Source organism: Sminthopsis crassicaudata, chromosome 1, assembly GCF_048593235.1.
Source record: "Sminthopsis crassicaudata isolate SCR6 chromosome 1, ASM4859323v1, whole genome shotgun sequence".
NCBI classification, from domain to species: domain Eukaryota; kingdom Metazoa; phylum Chordata; class Mammalia; order Dasyuromorphia; family Dasyuridae; genus Sminthopsis; species Sminthopsis crassicaudata.
The window spans coordinates 609,351,822-609,368,654 of NC_133617.1; the positions used below are offsets into that span (position 1 = coordinate 609,351,822).

At 33.7% G+C, this 16,833-nt stretch overlaps 1 protein-coding gene across 1 annotated transcript in view; it reads right to left on the reverse strand.

The window, feature by feature from the left end:
• Positions 1-16,559, reverse strand: part of ITGA1 (integrin subunit alpha 1) — a 189,584-nt gene extending 173,025 nt beyond the window's left edge. Inside the window, exon 1 of the mRNA XM_074282545.1 lies at positions 16,035-16,559. Within this exon, the coding sequence (XP_074138646.1) occupies positions 16,035-16,092 (58 nt within the window). The 5' untranslated portion in view covers positions 16,093-16,559. The remainder of the gene's footprint in view (positions 1-16,034) is intronic.
• Between the last annotated feature and the right edge of the window lie 274 nt (positions 16,560-16,833).

A 16,833-nucleotide genomic window follows, 5' to 3' on the forward strand; every position in this document is an offset into this window, starting at 1 on the left:
ATCTCCTTCTGTCACTATCCATTAAGAAACTTTTATCAGCTGCTTCTACTCAGTTAAGAGGAGAAAGACTTTCCTTTTCTTTTATTCTGAAAAAAAGGAGCCTGGGCATGTTTATTTGCATTCTATTACTAGCTTCATAAATAATCTCCCTAGACATGATAGTTTAAACTGTGCCAAACTTGGAGCCATGATCGAAGGCAGGAAGGTACAGCCAACCAGTCTGGCATGTAAACCTGGAGAAGCTAACTTGCATGGGGACTCCAGCCCTAGAGGTGTTTTGGATTTGGAACTGAGATTATACTTCATAGAAACCCAACTAAACTAGGAATATAATCTCTTTCCCTTCTCCTGGGATTGAAATGGCACAAAGAAGGAGTAGGAAGGAGGATTCCTATATGATGGGAGAGTAAATTTTTATGTTTATAATTCTATCTTTTGAAATAAAGATTTCTGTGTAAAAGCTAAAGCTAATTTTAAAAGGCTCTTAATGGCTAATGAGAGTTACAGTGCAGAAAATCACACCCCCTACATTTGGGGGAATACACCAATAGGAGTTGGAGCCAGTGTCAAAGAACCCCCCCCCAAATCCTCTTAATGATACCAGAAAACCTTGAGAAAGGAATGAAATGGCAAAAATCTGACATTCCTAGCCTTTAGGTGGTAGAGGTCAGGGCTACCTGTGTTGCCCATATAATTTGCTTCTTTTGTAATCCTATGTATTCTATTCATTGAATTTTAAAATATTGCTCTGATGAGGTATCCATAAATTTTACTAGATTGTCAGAGGTTCATGACTCAAAAAAAAAAAAAAAAAAAAAAAAAGGTTGAAGAACCTAATCCAAGTGTGTTAGTCTCAATAACTGGTTAAAGTAATTCTTTATAAGGTGTGACTCTTTTTTTAGGTAAGATTTGATTTCCTTTCCTTTCTCCTCCCCCCCAAAAGTTTCTAATTGATGTGTTTTATAATCCAGGTTAGCTAGGAGGTATAGTAGACAGAGTGCTATGTGTGGAGTTAGGAATGTTTATCTTCCAGAGTTCAAATTTGGCCTTTGACACTTCCTAGCTGTGTAATTTTGGGTAAGCCAGTGCCTCAGTTCCTCATCTGTAAAATGAGATGGAGAAGGAAATGGCAAACCACTCCAGTAGCTTTGCCAAAACACACACACACACACACACACACACACACACACACACACACACACACACACACATACACACCCCAATGGGGTTAGGAAGAGTCAGATATGAATGAACAATAACTAACTAGTTGTAACTCAGTTCTCAAGCTTGGAACATCTGCATAAGACCCTCTTCTTTGATAGAGAAAATGAACAGAACCATTTATAGAATGCCTAAGTATGTTCTAAGATCTATTTGAGGCACTTCTATTACATTATATTGTGACTCTCCCACACTTAACCTCCCTAGGTTCTCCCCCTGGGGAATATGCAGTCTTCAGAACTCTGCAGATGCCAGTCCCCCAAAACAATAGTATAAACACATTTTTGAGCAAGGATTCTTGTGTTGTTGTTGGTGGTGCTGGGGCAATTGGGTTTAAGTGTTTGAAGTGAGATTTGAACTCAAGTCCTACTGACTTCAGGTGCTCTATCCACTATACCACCTAGCTGCCTTGAGCAAGGAATTCTTTTACTTCCTTTCTACTCCATTCCTAAACCACCTTCTTTTCCCTACCTCAGTTTTAAGGAATACAATATGAAATCCAGGCACAGAGATTTTCTTAAACCACAGGTCTGAACAATTTCTTTCTCTGTAAATTACAATGACTCCTTATTACTTACTTTAGAATCAATTTTAAACACCTCTCTGACATTTAAAACACTTCTAATAAAAGGCAAAGAAGGGGTCCTACCAAACTCCTTTTACGAAAGAAATATAATACGATACCTAAACCAGCAAAAGTCAAAACAAAGAAAATTATAGACTATTTTAATTAATGAATATGGATGTAAAAATCCTAAATAAAATGCTAGCCAAAAGATTGTAACAATATATTACAAATACATATTATGACCAAATGGGATTCGTACCAGGAATTCAGGGATGGTTTAACATAGGGAAAACTATTAACATACTTGATCATATCAATAAAAAAGTAACAAAATAATATAATAATATTAATAGATGCAGAAAATGCAATTGATAAAAGTACAGCACAGATTTCTAATAAAAGTACTCAGAAGTGGGGCAGCTAGATGGCGCAGGAGAACCTGACTTCAAATCTCACCTCAGACACTTTAACATATCCTAGCTGCGTGACCCCGGGCAAGTCACTTGACTCCAATTGCTTCAGCAAAACAATAATAATCCAAAAAAAAAAAAAGAAAAATTCAGAAGTTTTGGCATAACTGGACTTTTCCTTAAATTGATGAGAAGCATTTACCTAAAACTACTACCAAGCATTATTTGTATTGGAGATAGGCTAAAAAGCCTTCTTAGTAAAATCAGATGTGAAAAAGGATGCCATTTTCACCAACATTATTCAAGATTGTACTGGAAATCCTGGCAATAGCAATAGAAGAAAAAAAAAGAAATAGAAGGAATCAGAATGGGGAATTAAGTAATAAAACCATCCCTTTTTTATAAGATGATTTGATGATATACTCAACTGAAATGTTAAATGAAAACAAATTTAAAGAAAGCAGCATGATATAAAGTAAACCCACATAAACCATCAGCATTCTTATATATCACCAACAGGATCTTGCAGGAAGAGATAACTAGAGAAAGCCTTTTAAAAAATATTTCTAGACAGTATAAAATACCTTAGAATACACCTACTGAGGCAAACCTAAATTCTATATGAACAAAACCATAAAAAAATTTGTACACAAATAAATTCATATTTAAATAAATGGAGAAATATTCATTGTTTATGGGTAGGAAGAGCCAAGATAATAATAATGACAGTTTTACCAAACTTGATCTATCAGTGCTGTCTCAATTTACTAAAAAAAATTTTTGGAACTAGAAAAAATAATAACTCATTTGGAAGAACAAAAGGTCAAGAATATCAAAGGAACTAATGGAAAAAAAGTGAAGGAAGTTCAGTTTGCAGTACAGACCTTAAACTGTGTTATAAGGCAATAATTATCAAAACTATCTGGACTAAAGAACAGAAAAGTAGATCAGTGGAACAGAGTAGATATATAATCTATAACAGCACACACATATAGCAATCCAGTATTTGAAAGATGTGAAGACTTAAGTTTTTGGGATAAGAATTCATTATTTAGTGAAAATTGTTGGGAAAGCTGGAAAACAATCTGGCAGAAATTGGGGATAGATCGATATTTTATACTATTTACCAAGATAAGTTCAAAATAGATATAGGACTTAGATATAATAAAGTGAGATGATTTAAAGAACATGGAACATATTATCTATCAGACTTAGAAATATGTGAATAATTTATGAACAAACCAAAAGAAGACAATATTATAAAATATAAAATGGACAACTTTGCTTGAATTAAATTAAAAAGATTTTGTAAAAAATAAAACAAATGTAGTTAAGATCAGAAGGAAAGCAGAAAACTGGGGGGAAAATTTATAGACAACCAAGGTCTCATATCTCAATTATATAAAGAACTCTATCAAATATATAGGAATGTGAGTCATTCTTCAATTGATAAATGATCAAATGATCTAAACAAGTAATTTTTTGATAAAGAAATCAAAACAATTTATAGTCATATGAAAATGCTCTAAATCATTATTAGAGAAATGCAAATTAAAATAAACTTGAGATGTCATTTTACAATTATCAGATTGGCTAAAATAATAGAAGAAAGAAATGACAAATTTTGGAGAGGATGTGGAAAAATTGGGACCTTAATTCATTGTTGGTGGATCTGTGAGCTGATCCAATCATTTTGGAGAGAGATTTGAAATTATGCCCAAAGAGTTATTAAGCTGCTCATACTCTTTGACCCAGCAATAGCACTATTAGGTCTGTTTCCCAAGATGATTAGGGTAAATTAAAAAAAAACAAAAACAAAAAAAACCAAAAACCTACATATTTTAAAGTTTTTATAGTAATTCTTTGTGATTCTGAACTGAAAATTGTGGAGATACTCATCAATTGGAATGGTAAACAAGTTGTGATATATTCATGATGGAATATTGCTGTGTTATAAGAAATGATGATATACTTTTATAATTAAAAAAAAAGCATGGAGAGACCTCCATGAAATAATGCAGCATGAAATGAGCAGAACCAAGAGAATACTGTTTATAGTAATGGAAGTATTCTTTTAAGAACAACTTTGAACAACAAAGTCATTCTATTATAAAATATCCAAATTAACTACAAAAATCTTCTGAAAATGCTGTTTGAAACCTGAAAAAGAACATATATGTGTATGCATATATAAAAATATATACATATATAAATATACATATATATATATTTGCCTATATGTATACACACATATAGATATATTTATGTCTAATAGTAGTCACCTCAAAGTTTGGGGTGGGGTGAAAAAAAAAAGAAAGTTACATGATAACTTTGTTACATATTTGAAAGGGATAGCAAGTTGTACATGATGGATCTGTGATTTCAGGTGTAATCCTGTTTTTCTATCCAACTGTTCCGGAAATTCTTGTTTTATTTCTTAAGTTCAGAAGAATAGAAATAAATATAAGAGATAAAGTTCTTCTGAACCTGGTCTTGTCCTACTTTTCTAGCCTTATTATACATCACTACTGGTCATATACTCCATTGTTCAGTTATACTTCACCTCTTAGTAGTTTTTATGCATGACTCTTTAACCTTCAATCTCTGTGATTTTGCATTAACTGTCCCATTTCTAGAATGGTCTCCCTTCTCACCATCAATTCTTAAAATCTCAAGTTTCTTTCAGTACTCATCTTAGGCACCATCATCTCTGTAAGACCTTTCCTGACTCTGCCTTTCTCACCTATTAGGGCCCTCCTCTATCAAAATTACCAGCTTATTTTGTATCAGTTTTGTGCACTTATTGGTCACATATACACATAATGTTATATGTACATATGTAATATAGCTAGTGCTTTATTTTCATAGTGAAGGTGTATGTTCTTAATAAGTGTTTTTGGATTGATTTACTAATAAAGATATACTATTACACTTCACAATATAGGATTAAAGTTGACATCCTTTCTCTTTTATCATAAAGCTATGTCACTGGCAATTTTGAGTATTTGATTTAAAAATGACTTGGAACAGAAGAAAGATCTGATAGCCATACTAGACTTGTTTTTCGATATGCTTGTGGAAATCCTGCATTCTCTTCACTAAAGTTAATGCTTTTAGACCCTGATGATCTTAGAATTTAGGAACTGAGAACTGTTTCCTGAATAGTTTCATACTGCCTGCTTTATGGAATGGAGCCAGGAGACAAGCTAGGAATATGAAGATAGTTTATTTCACTGTATAATGCTGTAATCTGTTTAGATATAAGTTTTTTGGCTAATGACTCAGACATTTTTCTGGTGAATGGTAGTATATTTCAAGAACTTGAAAGACTAATGCCTGTCTATAGTTCCTCTAACTTTAAAATTCCCTCCACATTCTTCTCTTCCTGTTAATTCTTTATCTACCGGAAGAGTTCAGCAGTATCTTTGAGGGTGATCTAAAATTCTTCTTTTATAAAATATTATTATCTTATTAAATAGTAAAACTTGTGAAAACATCTTGTATATACTATATTCTGAGATCCCTTTTTAAAAACTGATGTAAATCCATTGGACTGCTCTTGAGATTAATTACTTTGTCAGTTGATATCTTATATATTTCTCCTAGAAATATGATTTAAAACTGAAATATCTATAACAATTTGGGACATATTCTTTCTAGCAACTTAATACTTACTATGATGATGTAAGGAATACGTCATGTTATATGTTTTAAAATCAATTAAACTTAAATGTATCAAGGTTATTAACATTATTATTTGTAGACTGTTACTTAATCTATTGATAATATTAACATTGTAAATTGTGAATCTTGTTAAAAGAAGTCTATTATTTTAAAAATGGCTCTCATTATTATATATGTATTTTTGTACTTTCTTAAAATAAAGAATTTGAGACCATGTCTCAGTTTTCTTGTTTAAATTTAATCTGAATTCCGACTCATTAGTCTTTTGTCAACTCAATTTTTTTTTCTTGCCAGTAATTTTGATTATATCTGTTATTTATTCTAAAATTGATGTTATTTTGGAGTTTTATCCTCATGAAAACTGGTTATAAAAAGTTTACTGATATAATCTCTAGAAATTTCCATTACACAGCATTCTAAGCTGACACTGATACAGCATAAAAAGCAATAGACTAGAAAGTAAGAAACCCAGGATCCTAGTCCCACTTCCCAGATACTTTACTATAATAAGGGGATTGGAATGTAAATGTAAAGAGCAAAAAACTCAAACAGAATGCTGTGCAAATAATTTCACAGCATTCTGTTTGAATTTTTTGTTCTTTACAAAATTATTTGCCTATATATGATCATGTCACTCTCCTTTTCAATAAACTTCAGTGGGTCCCTATTTCCTCTTAGATAAAATGCAGTCTTCTCCAGGTTTTTAAAAGCTACTCTTTAAAAACACACAAAAACAAATAAAAGCTGGTCCAAACCTATCATTCTAGCCTCATTATACATTATTCCCATTCTCACATTATAGAGTCCAAAAACACTGGCCCTTTCTCTATTCTTCCCATATGATTGTTCATTTTCCGTCTCTGTGCCTTTGCATTGATCTTCCCCTTATGCCTCTGTCTCACAGAATCCCTCTCTTCTGTTAGGATACAACTCAAGCACCACTACAAAGTCTTTCCAGATCCCATCAATTGCTAGAGCATTCCTTCCTTCACTTATTACCTTAAACTTAGCTACCTTGTATTCATTTCATATGTACATATTTACATTCTCATATATATTATTTCCTTCATCTCTATATCAGTTTCTTCTGAGTAAAGATTTTTTTCCATTTAAAATACATACATATACACACATACATAAATATGTACCTACTCTAGCACAGGGCTTTTAATAAATGTTTGTTGGTAAGTTGATTGATTAATTAATTATAATGACTGTATTTGCCATCAGAGAAGTTGAGAAAAAGCACCATCTTCCTTTTTTGTAGTGATGGGATCCTGGAATTCTGCATCTATAGTCAGGCATAGTTGATATTTTGGTTGCTTTTGCTGAACTGCTTTTTCTCTATTTTTAAAATGCTTCTTTCAAAGGAAAGCTGATGGGTTGGCAAGAGAAATACTGTGAAATAAAAGCAAAATAAAGACAAAAGCTACCAATAAAATGTGATTAAAAGAGAAAATAAATAAGTTAGATTAGACAATCTCTAAAATTCTTTTCAATTCTCAAATACTAGAATGTTCAAATTAAGGATTAAGTACTCGACTAGAACCAGAACAAGTCTCGTCCTGGGTCTGCCATTTACTAGTTGTGTAACTTTAAGCAACTATATTTCAATTTTTCTTGTGTACACATGGGTATTATAACATCTTTAATGCTTGCTTCATGAGATTGTTGTGAAGCACTAAGGGAACTAATATATGTGAAAGTGCTTTGTAAACTTATAAAACCCTTTACAAATATGAAGTTTATATATGTATGTATTCTTGGCTGGGAATCAGAATTCTGGAGTAACTTTGGCAGAATGCCAAATTGCTCACTTTGAAAGAATCAGTTACTCTTTTTGGAAAAATCGCCATTGGTGTGACTGATTGAAGGAAGGAGTCTGAACAGCTAATCTGTTCCTTGACTTGTCTCTGCATTGCTCTTTTAGTTTCACTGAGTATAAAGATTGGAACACTGTTGCTTAGTAGTAATGATAGATTAAAAGTTAGAAACAATTGAGTCCAATCCTTTTATTTTAAAGATGAGGGAACTGAGTCTGAAATTCATAAGATCATAGAATGAGAGACTAAGAGGTAGAATAGATTTTATAGGTCATTAAGTCCAAACCACTATCCACTACTGTGCTTATTCAGAGGCACAATTCTTTCCGCTGTTAGGATATTGTAGGAAGCTTTGGGCACACAAATGGAAATTGGCTTCTTTTGAGTTCAGGGGGAGACTTGGGTTTGTGTATCTTGGACACGAAAACACCAAAATATCACAATATGTTGGTCTGTTATTAAAACTGAAAAGAATAGATAAATCTCAAAATCATTATTTGGAGGGCAACTAGGTGGTCCAGTGGATAGGCCAGGAAGATCTGAATTCAAATTCAACCTTACACACTGTATGATCCTGGAGAAGTCAATCTGACACAGTGTGTGTGTGTACAAATGTATAGTGCCTACTATGTTCCATCTCTGTTTGATTCAGCTTCCTCATTTGTAAATGAAGATAATAATAATACCTACTTGGCAGGGTTGTTGTAAGAATATATGAGATAATATCTATATAGTGCTTGGACCAGCATTTGGAACATTGTAGGTACAATATAAATGTTGGCTCTTATCATTATTATTTGCTATTATTTAGTCACATCTGACTTCATGACCCCATTTGGTGTTTTCTTGGCAAAAATATTTTGTTGTTTCCTTCTCCAGCTCATTTTTCAAATGAAGAAACTGAGACAATCATGTTTAAATGACTTGTCCAGGATCACATGGCTAATAAATGTTTGAAGCCAGATTTGAGCTAAAAAAGCTGTGCCTTCCTGGCTTGAGGCCTAGCACTCTATCTACTGCACAAACTAGCTTTCCTCATTGGTAGTTAGAGACCTTTTTTAAGATGTTAGGGGTAATTAGATGGGAACAATCAACTTAAGTAGGTGTTGTGAAATAGAGACAAATATTGTTTTGAAATAACAATAATAGCTAGCAATTTATATAGCTTCTTAAAGATTGTAAAGTTTTTTGTTTTATAAATGTTGTAATTGTACTCTTACAGCAACCCTGGGCAGAGGGTACTATTATTATTATTTCTGTTTTATAGACAAGGGAACTGATGCAGGTCAAGGTTAAGTGACGAACCTGGAGTCCCATCAGCTAATAAGTGTTTGAGGCTGGATTTGACTTTGGTTCTTCTCGAGTACTTGCATCTCTATATCCATAGTGACAGTTAAAAAGAAACTTCTGTAGCACTAGGTTTCTTAATTGATAGCTAGGGGGTACAGTGAATAGCATTCTGGTAGAACATGTGGTCTGGAGGACCTGAGTTCAAATTAATTCTCAGAAAATTACTAGCTGTGTTACTCTGGGTATACTTCTGATTGTCTTAATATCCTGAACTGTACAATGAAGAGACTAATAACACCTACCTCCTAGGGTTTTTGTAAGGATTAAATGAGATAAAATTTGAAAAACATTTAGCAAAGAACTTGGTGGTAATATATTGTCATTGCCATTTAGTAAATCCTAAATAAATTCTAGCTATTATTAGTATTATTCCCATAGTGTATAAGCTGAAAGAATGTAATTCCTGTACATGAGCACCAACAGACTAGAAGACGAACTTCTGAAAAGAAGTGAGATCTGCCTATATATTATACTGAGTTGTTTCCTAGTATGCAGTTCTGATTATCACAAACTATTCATGTTTTCTAATGCCTGCCAAATCAGGTACAAATTCCAATTTAGATTTAGACAAGCTAAGTTGGATGATAACTTGATTAACAGATATAGTTCTAACGGACAGTAACAGCATAGGATGTGGCCAGGCTACACTGAAGTTGGGATCATATTTCATGGTAGTCATAATTACACGAGTTTCTCTGGAAAATGTCATGTGCTACTTTTAAAGGCTACTAGTAAGAGGAGCAATTATCTCCTTGAGTCAGTTACAAGCTTGGCTCTGGGAATCTATGTGGGAGGTAGAGGGATAATTTTCTAATTTCTGCATCCTAGATTATGAACATCAAAATTTCTCTGATAATAGATATTTTAAAATATAAAGAACTATGGCACAATGTTTACAAGTTGTTTTAGATGAATATCTTTTTGAAGATATTATTAGAGATGAATAATTCCTAAATTCTTCTGAAAGTCTATACCATTTCCTCCCAGGAAGTGTGATGAACCGGTTAAATTCATTGACATTTTTAAATTCCCTATTGAACTTTCTTTGACAATGACTAGACTTTTCCTAGTCAGACATAATGAACAGACAATCTACTCTGATTTTAGAACTGCAGTGTTGATTTCTAGAATATTGTTAAATTCAGCTTTTTTTGCAAGTAACTAAATAATATCCCTTAGGTTTTGACGATTTCAACACTGCTACTGGCCATTTTTTGACTTTGACTTTATTTCATAAAAATCACATTTTAATTTGACAAGTTGTAAATCTGAAAACAGAATCACTAATAGCAAAGAAAAAACAAGAAGGAGAAAGGAGGAGGGAGGAGCTAAAGATTAGGCCAATTGGAAAGAAATCATAGAAAAGTCAAGAATGATGGACAATGATGAGCTTTCATGAGAGTTTGTGAGCTACCAGAAATAGCTTTATTTGTAATGTGATTAGGGAGGAAACAAAGTTGCCTTAGTTAATCCGTCTCATTGTTATTCTTCTTGTCTCTACCCTGGAAGTTTTTTGGATCTACCACTTGATTTGAGACCACTTTAATTGTTTCTTCTGATAAATTATTTGAAGCACCAAATTTCATAGAATCATGTGATCTTAGAGTGAAAACCTAAGGAATGGGATTGTAGGAAATGAAGTTGGAGGCCGTTTAGTGAAACTTGAATGAATAACCCTTCTATAAAATTTCAGACAAGTTGGCATTCAGTCTATCCCTGAACACTATTAATGATGAGGAATTCATCATATCAAGAGCTAGTCCAGAAACTGGAAATTGAATAGATGCCATCAATTGGAGAATGACTAAGTAAATTATGGTATATGAATGTTATGGAATATTATTGTTCTGTAAGAAATGGCCAGCAGGATGAATAATAAGAGGCTTGGAGAGACTTACATGAACTGATGCTAAATGAAATGAGCAGAACCAGAGATCATTATATACTTCAACAACAATACTATATGAGGATCAATTCTAATGTAAGTGGCTAATTTTGGCAATGAGAGGATCCAAATCAATTCCAATTGATCAGTGATAAACAGAACCAGCCTAGACTCAGTGTAAGAACACTGGGAAATCAGTGTGGACAACAACATAGCATTTGCACTCTTTCTGTTGTTGTTTGCTTACATTTTTGCTTTTCTTCCCAGGTTATTTTTACCTTCTTTCTAAATCCAATTTTTCTTGTGCAACAAGATAACTGTATAAATATGTATACATATATTGTATTTTACATATACTTTAACATATTTAATATGTATGGGACTGCCTGCCTTCTAGGGGAGGGGGTGGAGGGAAGGAGGGGAAAAGTTGGAACAAGTATTTGCAAGGGTCAATGTTGAAAAATTACCCATGCATATGTTTTGTCAATAAAAAGCTATAATAATAATTTAAAAAACTTAGCCCATTCCATTTTTGATCTCTTCACATAAAATTGAAATTTTCTCCCTTGTACCTTCATCCACCTTTGAGTTAAATAAATAAAATCCTCTTTTAGATAGCCTTTCAAGGATATATAATATGTATATATTTGTATCAATATGTGTATATATATTTACATATATGTATATCTATATTTGAATATATGCATACATACATTTATGCACATATGTATGCATACATATTTACACATATTTTTGTTTGTTTATTCAACTGATTCTCATATAGTTTAGGATCACATAACTATCTTGATTGCTTTTCCCTAGACATGCTTTAGTTTATCAATGTCTCTCCTAAAAGGTGGTATCTATTATTAATCCCTGTATTTCAGATATGACTTGATCAGGTTTTGACAAGTTAGAATATGGAGTCTGAATGCAGATCAAAGCATATTTTTCACTTTTTTGTTTTTTGTTTTTCTTTTTTAACCTAAGTGTACTTTAGATTTGTTCCTCTTATAGTCGATGATTTCTGATTATTTTCAGCTTTTCTTTCCAGTTTGTAATGATCTTTTTCAATTCCAACTGTATCAAATAGATATATTAGAAAACCTTCCCATTCTTTTATTATACACAAATTTACTAAAATCTCTCTTTTTGCCTTCACCATAGTTATTGGTAAAACTCTTAGAATAGAAAAGGATTTAGAACGGAGACACCTACCCCCCCCCCAAATTAATATCACTCCATTGATAAACACTTTGAATAAAAACATTAAACCATTTACCTTTTTTAAAGTTATTTTTTATTCTTTATTCTTGCATTATTGACAGCCCCTCTGTCACTTTGACTTCTCTATCATTTTAGCTTGACCTCCTGCCAGTTTCCTTTCAAATAGGAAATCTTGTGTGTAGATGTTACTCAAAGCCTTGCCTAAGACATATTTGTGAATTATCTATAAAATGACTTAATTCTAAAATTCCCTCCACTATCATTTATCTTTTTTTGCATTTTTAAAAGCCAAGATGTCCCTTTTATATTCTGACAGTGCTAGGCTCATATATAAAGGATCACTCAAATCATTCTTCAGTGGTCATGAGATTATTAGAATGTCTAACTTGATCATACTCCATGTCTATAGTCTTCATGGGAAGAACAGATTAAAGTGGAAAATAGTTGTGTGGAACTTAAGGAGAACTTCATTAGCAACAAAGTGATTGACATTAGATTAGGCTACTGAGAAAATGTGTAATAATTGTAAAACTCAGATGATAAGATCATAGATAATGGACTAGAATTTCTTATTGAACTCCAAGGTCTTTTCCAGTTCTATATCTATGATTCTCTGAAGAGTCACAATAGATTTGCTGTGCAGGACTTAATGGAACCCTTCATTTTAGGGATGAAGAATCCTAGACAAGGAGAGGGTGTCATTTAGGTAGTAAGTAGCAAAAGTTCAATCTTCTCTCCATTGTAATGAATACTTACAAACCTGTTCAGTAAGATTTAATCATTCTTATTTCTTCTTAGATGATCCCTTGAGTCTTTGAGGGCTTTATATTGGGCTCAGGTTGCAGGGCTGCAACTGATTCTCAATACTCCAGAGCCCAGACCAGATTAATATGCAATTGTAAATATTTAACAAAATAAAAAAATATATAATACAGTATCAAAAATGTTCATTTGTGTTTTTCTTAAGTCAATTAAATCCTCTTAGAGGACCCATTTTTATTTGTTTGACACAATTCAATTAAAAAAATTTAAAAAAATAGCACCTGTTCTCAATGAGTTGGCAGTCATAAGATATGACTTACATGGTGAGAAACCAAACAAATTGATAGTTTATATAATAAACTATGAGTATTAAAATAATTACAATGACAATTCATAAAAAGAAGAGTTGAATGGGAATTGAAAAATCCTAGAGAAAGCTTTTAGATTATGAAGGACAGTCAACCTGTCCTTCAGAGGTCAGAGAGGTCAAGAAGCAGGAAGGAAGTGAATAGAATAAAAACTACATGCATGATGGAAGAAAAGATGATGCTTTCAGAGAGATGGTGATAAAATTAGCAGCCTGACTGACAATGAGGGTTTATTCCTTTACATTTTATGAGGCAAATTAAGGCAAGGCATTGTGTTTTGGTTTTCCCTTTTTAAATATGAGTGCTTTAGGGATAAGAGGTCTAAAATCCTTTCCAGCTTCAAGTTCTGTGAACTTTCTGCATACTAGAGAGAGCAATGTGGGATAGATGATGTGAGATAAGATCACGGAGGACCTGCATTGTCATAATAAAGAATTTGAACTTTATCTAATAGGCAATAGAGAGCTATTATTGAGTAAAGCTATTGTGGTAAAGCTATTGTGGTAAAAGTAATGTTTTAGGAAAAATTATCTGACGAAAGCATACAGGATTTATTAGAGGTAAGTATATGATTTAGAGGCAGAAATAAATTACTATAGTACTTTATAGATGTTTATTGATGAGAGCCTATGCTAGAGAAATAATCATTACATTGGAGAGGAAGGGATGAATTTAAAGAGATATTACTGAAGAACTGATGAAATTTAATGACTAATAAAGAAGTCCGATGATAAATGAATGAACTAAATGTTTGGGGATTCAAATTGCTAACTGCTGTGTCTTCATTTAGGGAACCTGTTGATAATCAAGTCTTCTTATCTTCAGGTATCAGAATTAGGCACAATATTATTACATTTGTTATAGTAATTTAAAAAGTTTTAATTAACATACAAAACTTCTTGGAAAAGAACTAAATATAATGGATGTTATTTTCTTTTTGATGCTTGTTTGATTATATAGAAAAGGTTACCTTATCTATAGAATGAGAGATTTAGACTAAATGGCTTTTGAATTCTTTTTCTAGCTCTAAATTTATGCTCTTGGAATCTCATTCTTATTTTAACTCAATTATTATGATCACACACACAAATACACAAATATACATATATACATATGTGTGTGTATGTGTTAAGACCATAACTTGCTATCAGATTGCCATCTCTTCTGTGTCTGGGTTCATTGGTCATTAGTATTCTCCTAATCCTATTCTCCTAAGTGACTTCTTTATAACCAAGTGTTAACTAAAGTATAGGGAAAATAGAATTAATTGATCTTGAAGCTATTATTGTAGGCCTTTGACATTTTATTTTATAAGAGTATCACCTTCCTACTTATTCTATTTCATCTTTAACTATTATGTAGGTATTAGAAAAGGGGTCCTTGACTACTGTGGTTCATTTTATAAAATGACAAGGAACAGCTTTATTAATGGTAAAGATTATTCTGGTCTTGAGCAACTCAGATCCAGTTAAGTATTTCCAAATATGTGTCTGTGTGTAATGACAGTAGCTGGTAAATTAAAGAGCTCATTGGCTTGCAATGCTGCTCTTGTGTGACCATTGTTTATATTACTGGAAACTGCCTGTGAGTTGTTAAGTGTGAGGATGAAGGGCCCACACATCACATTAGTTCCATAAGAATCCTTTCTTTCCCCCTTTCAACATTCTCATTAAGAACCAAATTATCTTCTTGGTAATAATTTCATTTATCTATATTGTTTCTTTACAAAGGTTAGCAATGTCTCTTTCCTTTTTTATTAAAAAGAAATGGCCTCACAGTATAGCAGCTTAAATAAAAATTTTTTAAAAATACATTACATACTAACAAGTTGAAAATTCTGGTGATACATCTTAGAAAATACTATTATTATTAACTCTAGTGGGAACAGTCTATGTGAGTCATCCTCTCTCCCATTTTTCTACATCCTGACAATTCACATGTAGGTTCCTACATATTATTTGCTGGGGAAGTATTGGGGAAACAAAGAACAACAACAACAACAACAACAACAACAAACTTTGGATAACTTATTGCTTATTTGCCTAATTCCTTTTTAGGGTTAACAAAGTTAAACGTTCACCAATTCCTTCTCACTTTCAAACTTTTCCTGTATCCTCCTCCCCACATCATCTCCACACTAGAGTGATCTTCTGAAAATATCACCTCAGAGTCAGGAAAAAAAAAAATGCATACGTCTCTTCCCCTAGTCCTGAAATAGTGATTATTCTGAAAGCCGGATGTCAAGGACATACAATATTTCGATTCATGAATACCTGAGTATAGAGATTTGAATTTGGCATAGACCGCCTCTGGCCACCTTCCTCCCCCAGCTCAATACAGCCCCATCCACGCCTAAACATGTCACTCACTGAACTCCTAACTAATTAAAAACACTAAATTATTTTCCATCACAAGAGGGCTTTAATTTAAAATCCTATTTTCACCTACGGTTTAAAGTTCCAAACAGTCATCTCTTATCCTCTAACCCCAGGGTGAAAAATCAGGACAAATTCTTAGTCAAACCAAACACAAAACACTCTTTTTATACTCTCCAACCTGCCCATACTGGCTCCAAAATCTAAAGCGTTTTTATTGCTTTTCCCATCCTTTTCTCCACAACTCATATTTGTCCCGAATCCCAGCCTCACACCCTTAATTCTTCCCTTCAACCCTCAAGCAAAGGGGAGAGAGGGGGGAGAGGGGGAACGATGCTTAAAGAAATATGGGATTTCTTACCGATAAGCAACCAGCATGCGACAGCGACACCTGGGCTGGTGCAGTACTGGCGGGCCATGACCAGCCTGGCACAGGCAGGAGAGGTAGGGAAGGCTCTGTAGGGCTCCCGATCTCAGCTGGGACACGCTTCAAGCTGCCCTGAACAAACCGGCCGGAGCGCCGCTTCTGAGATACTTCGCCAGTTCTTCAATCAGCTGTGGCAGCAGCAGCAGTGGCAGCGCAACAGCAGCAGCAGCAGCCGAGGGGGTAATTTCCTGTGTTTTCGGCAAATGCTTCTAAGTCCTCTCCACGCTTTTCACATCCAAGATGAATTGCCACATCGCCCCTCCCTTTTCGTTCTTGGTCTTTCAAATTGCAACTGGCTGATTCCCAAAATCTGTGCTCATGTACAAATAAAGCAAGCTTCCAGTCCGTGTTTAGGCTAAAGTCCACCGAGAGAGAGAGGCAAACCTTAAAGGGACATCTGCATTCTATTGAATGGGAGGGTAATCTCTCCCCGTGCCACCTCCCCAGGGTCGTACAAATGCTACTGAGAGCTAGTTTAGGAAACTCAGTGAAACTTCTGGGTGGCGCGGGTTCACTAGCAAGCTCCGCCTTCACACTCTTTCCTTCTATTTAGGACAATTGCACTGTGACCCTCTTTAAAAAAAGTACGTTCTTTCTTACTAGAGGTGAGAGTTTCCCTCAGGTCGCGGCTGTCAAAGAAATCAGATGCACTTTCCTCGCAGGCAAAGTAAATATCATTTTGTCCCTTTCCTGAGGATCATTTTCGTCACTGTCTCTATGTAAGATAAATTAT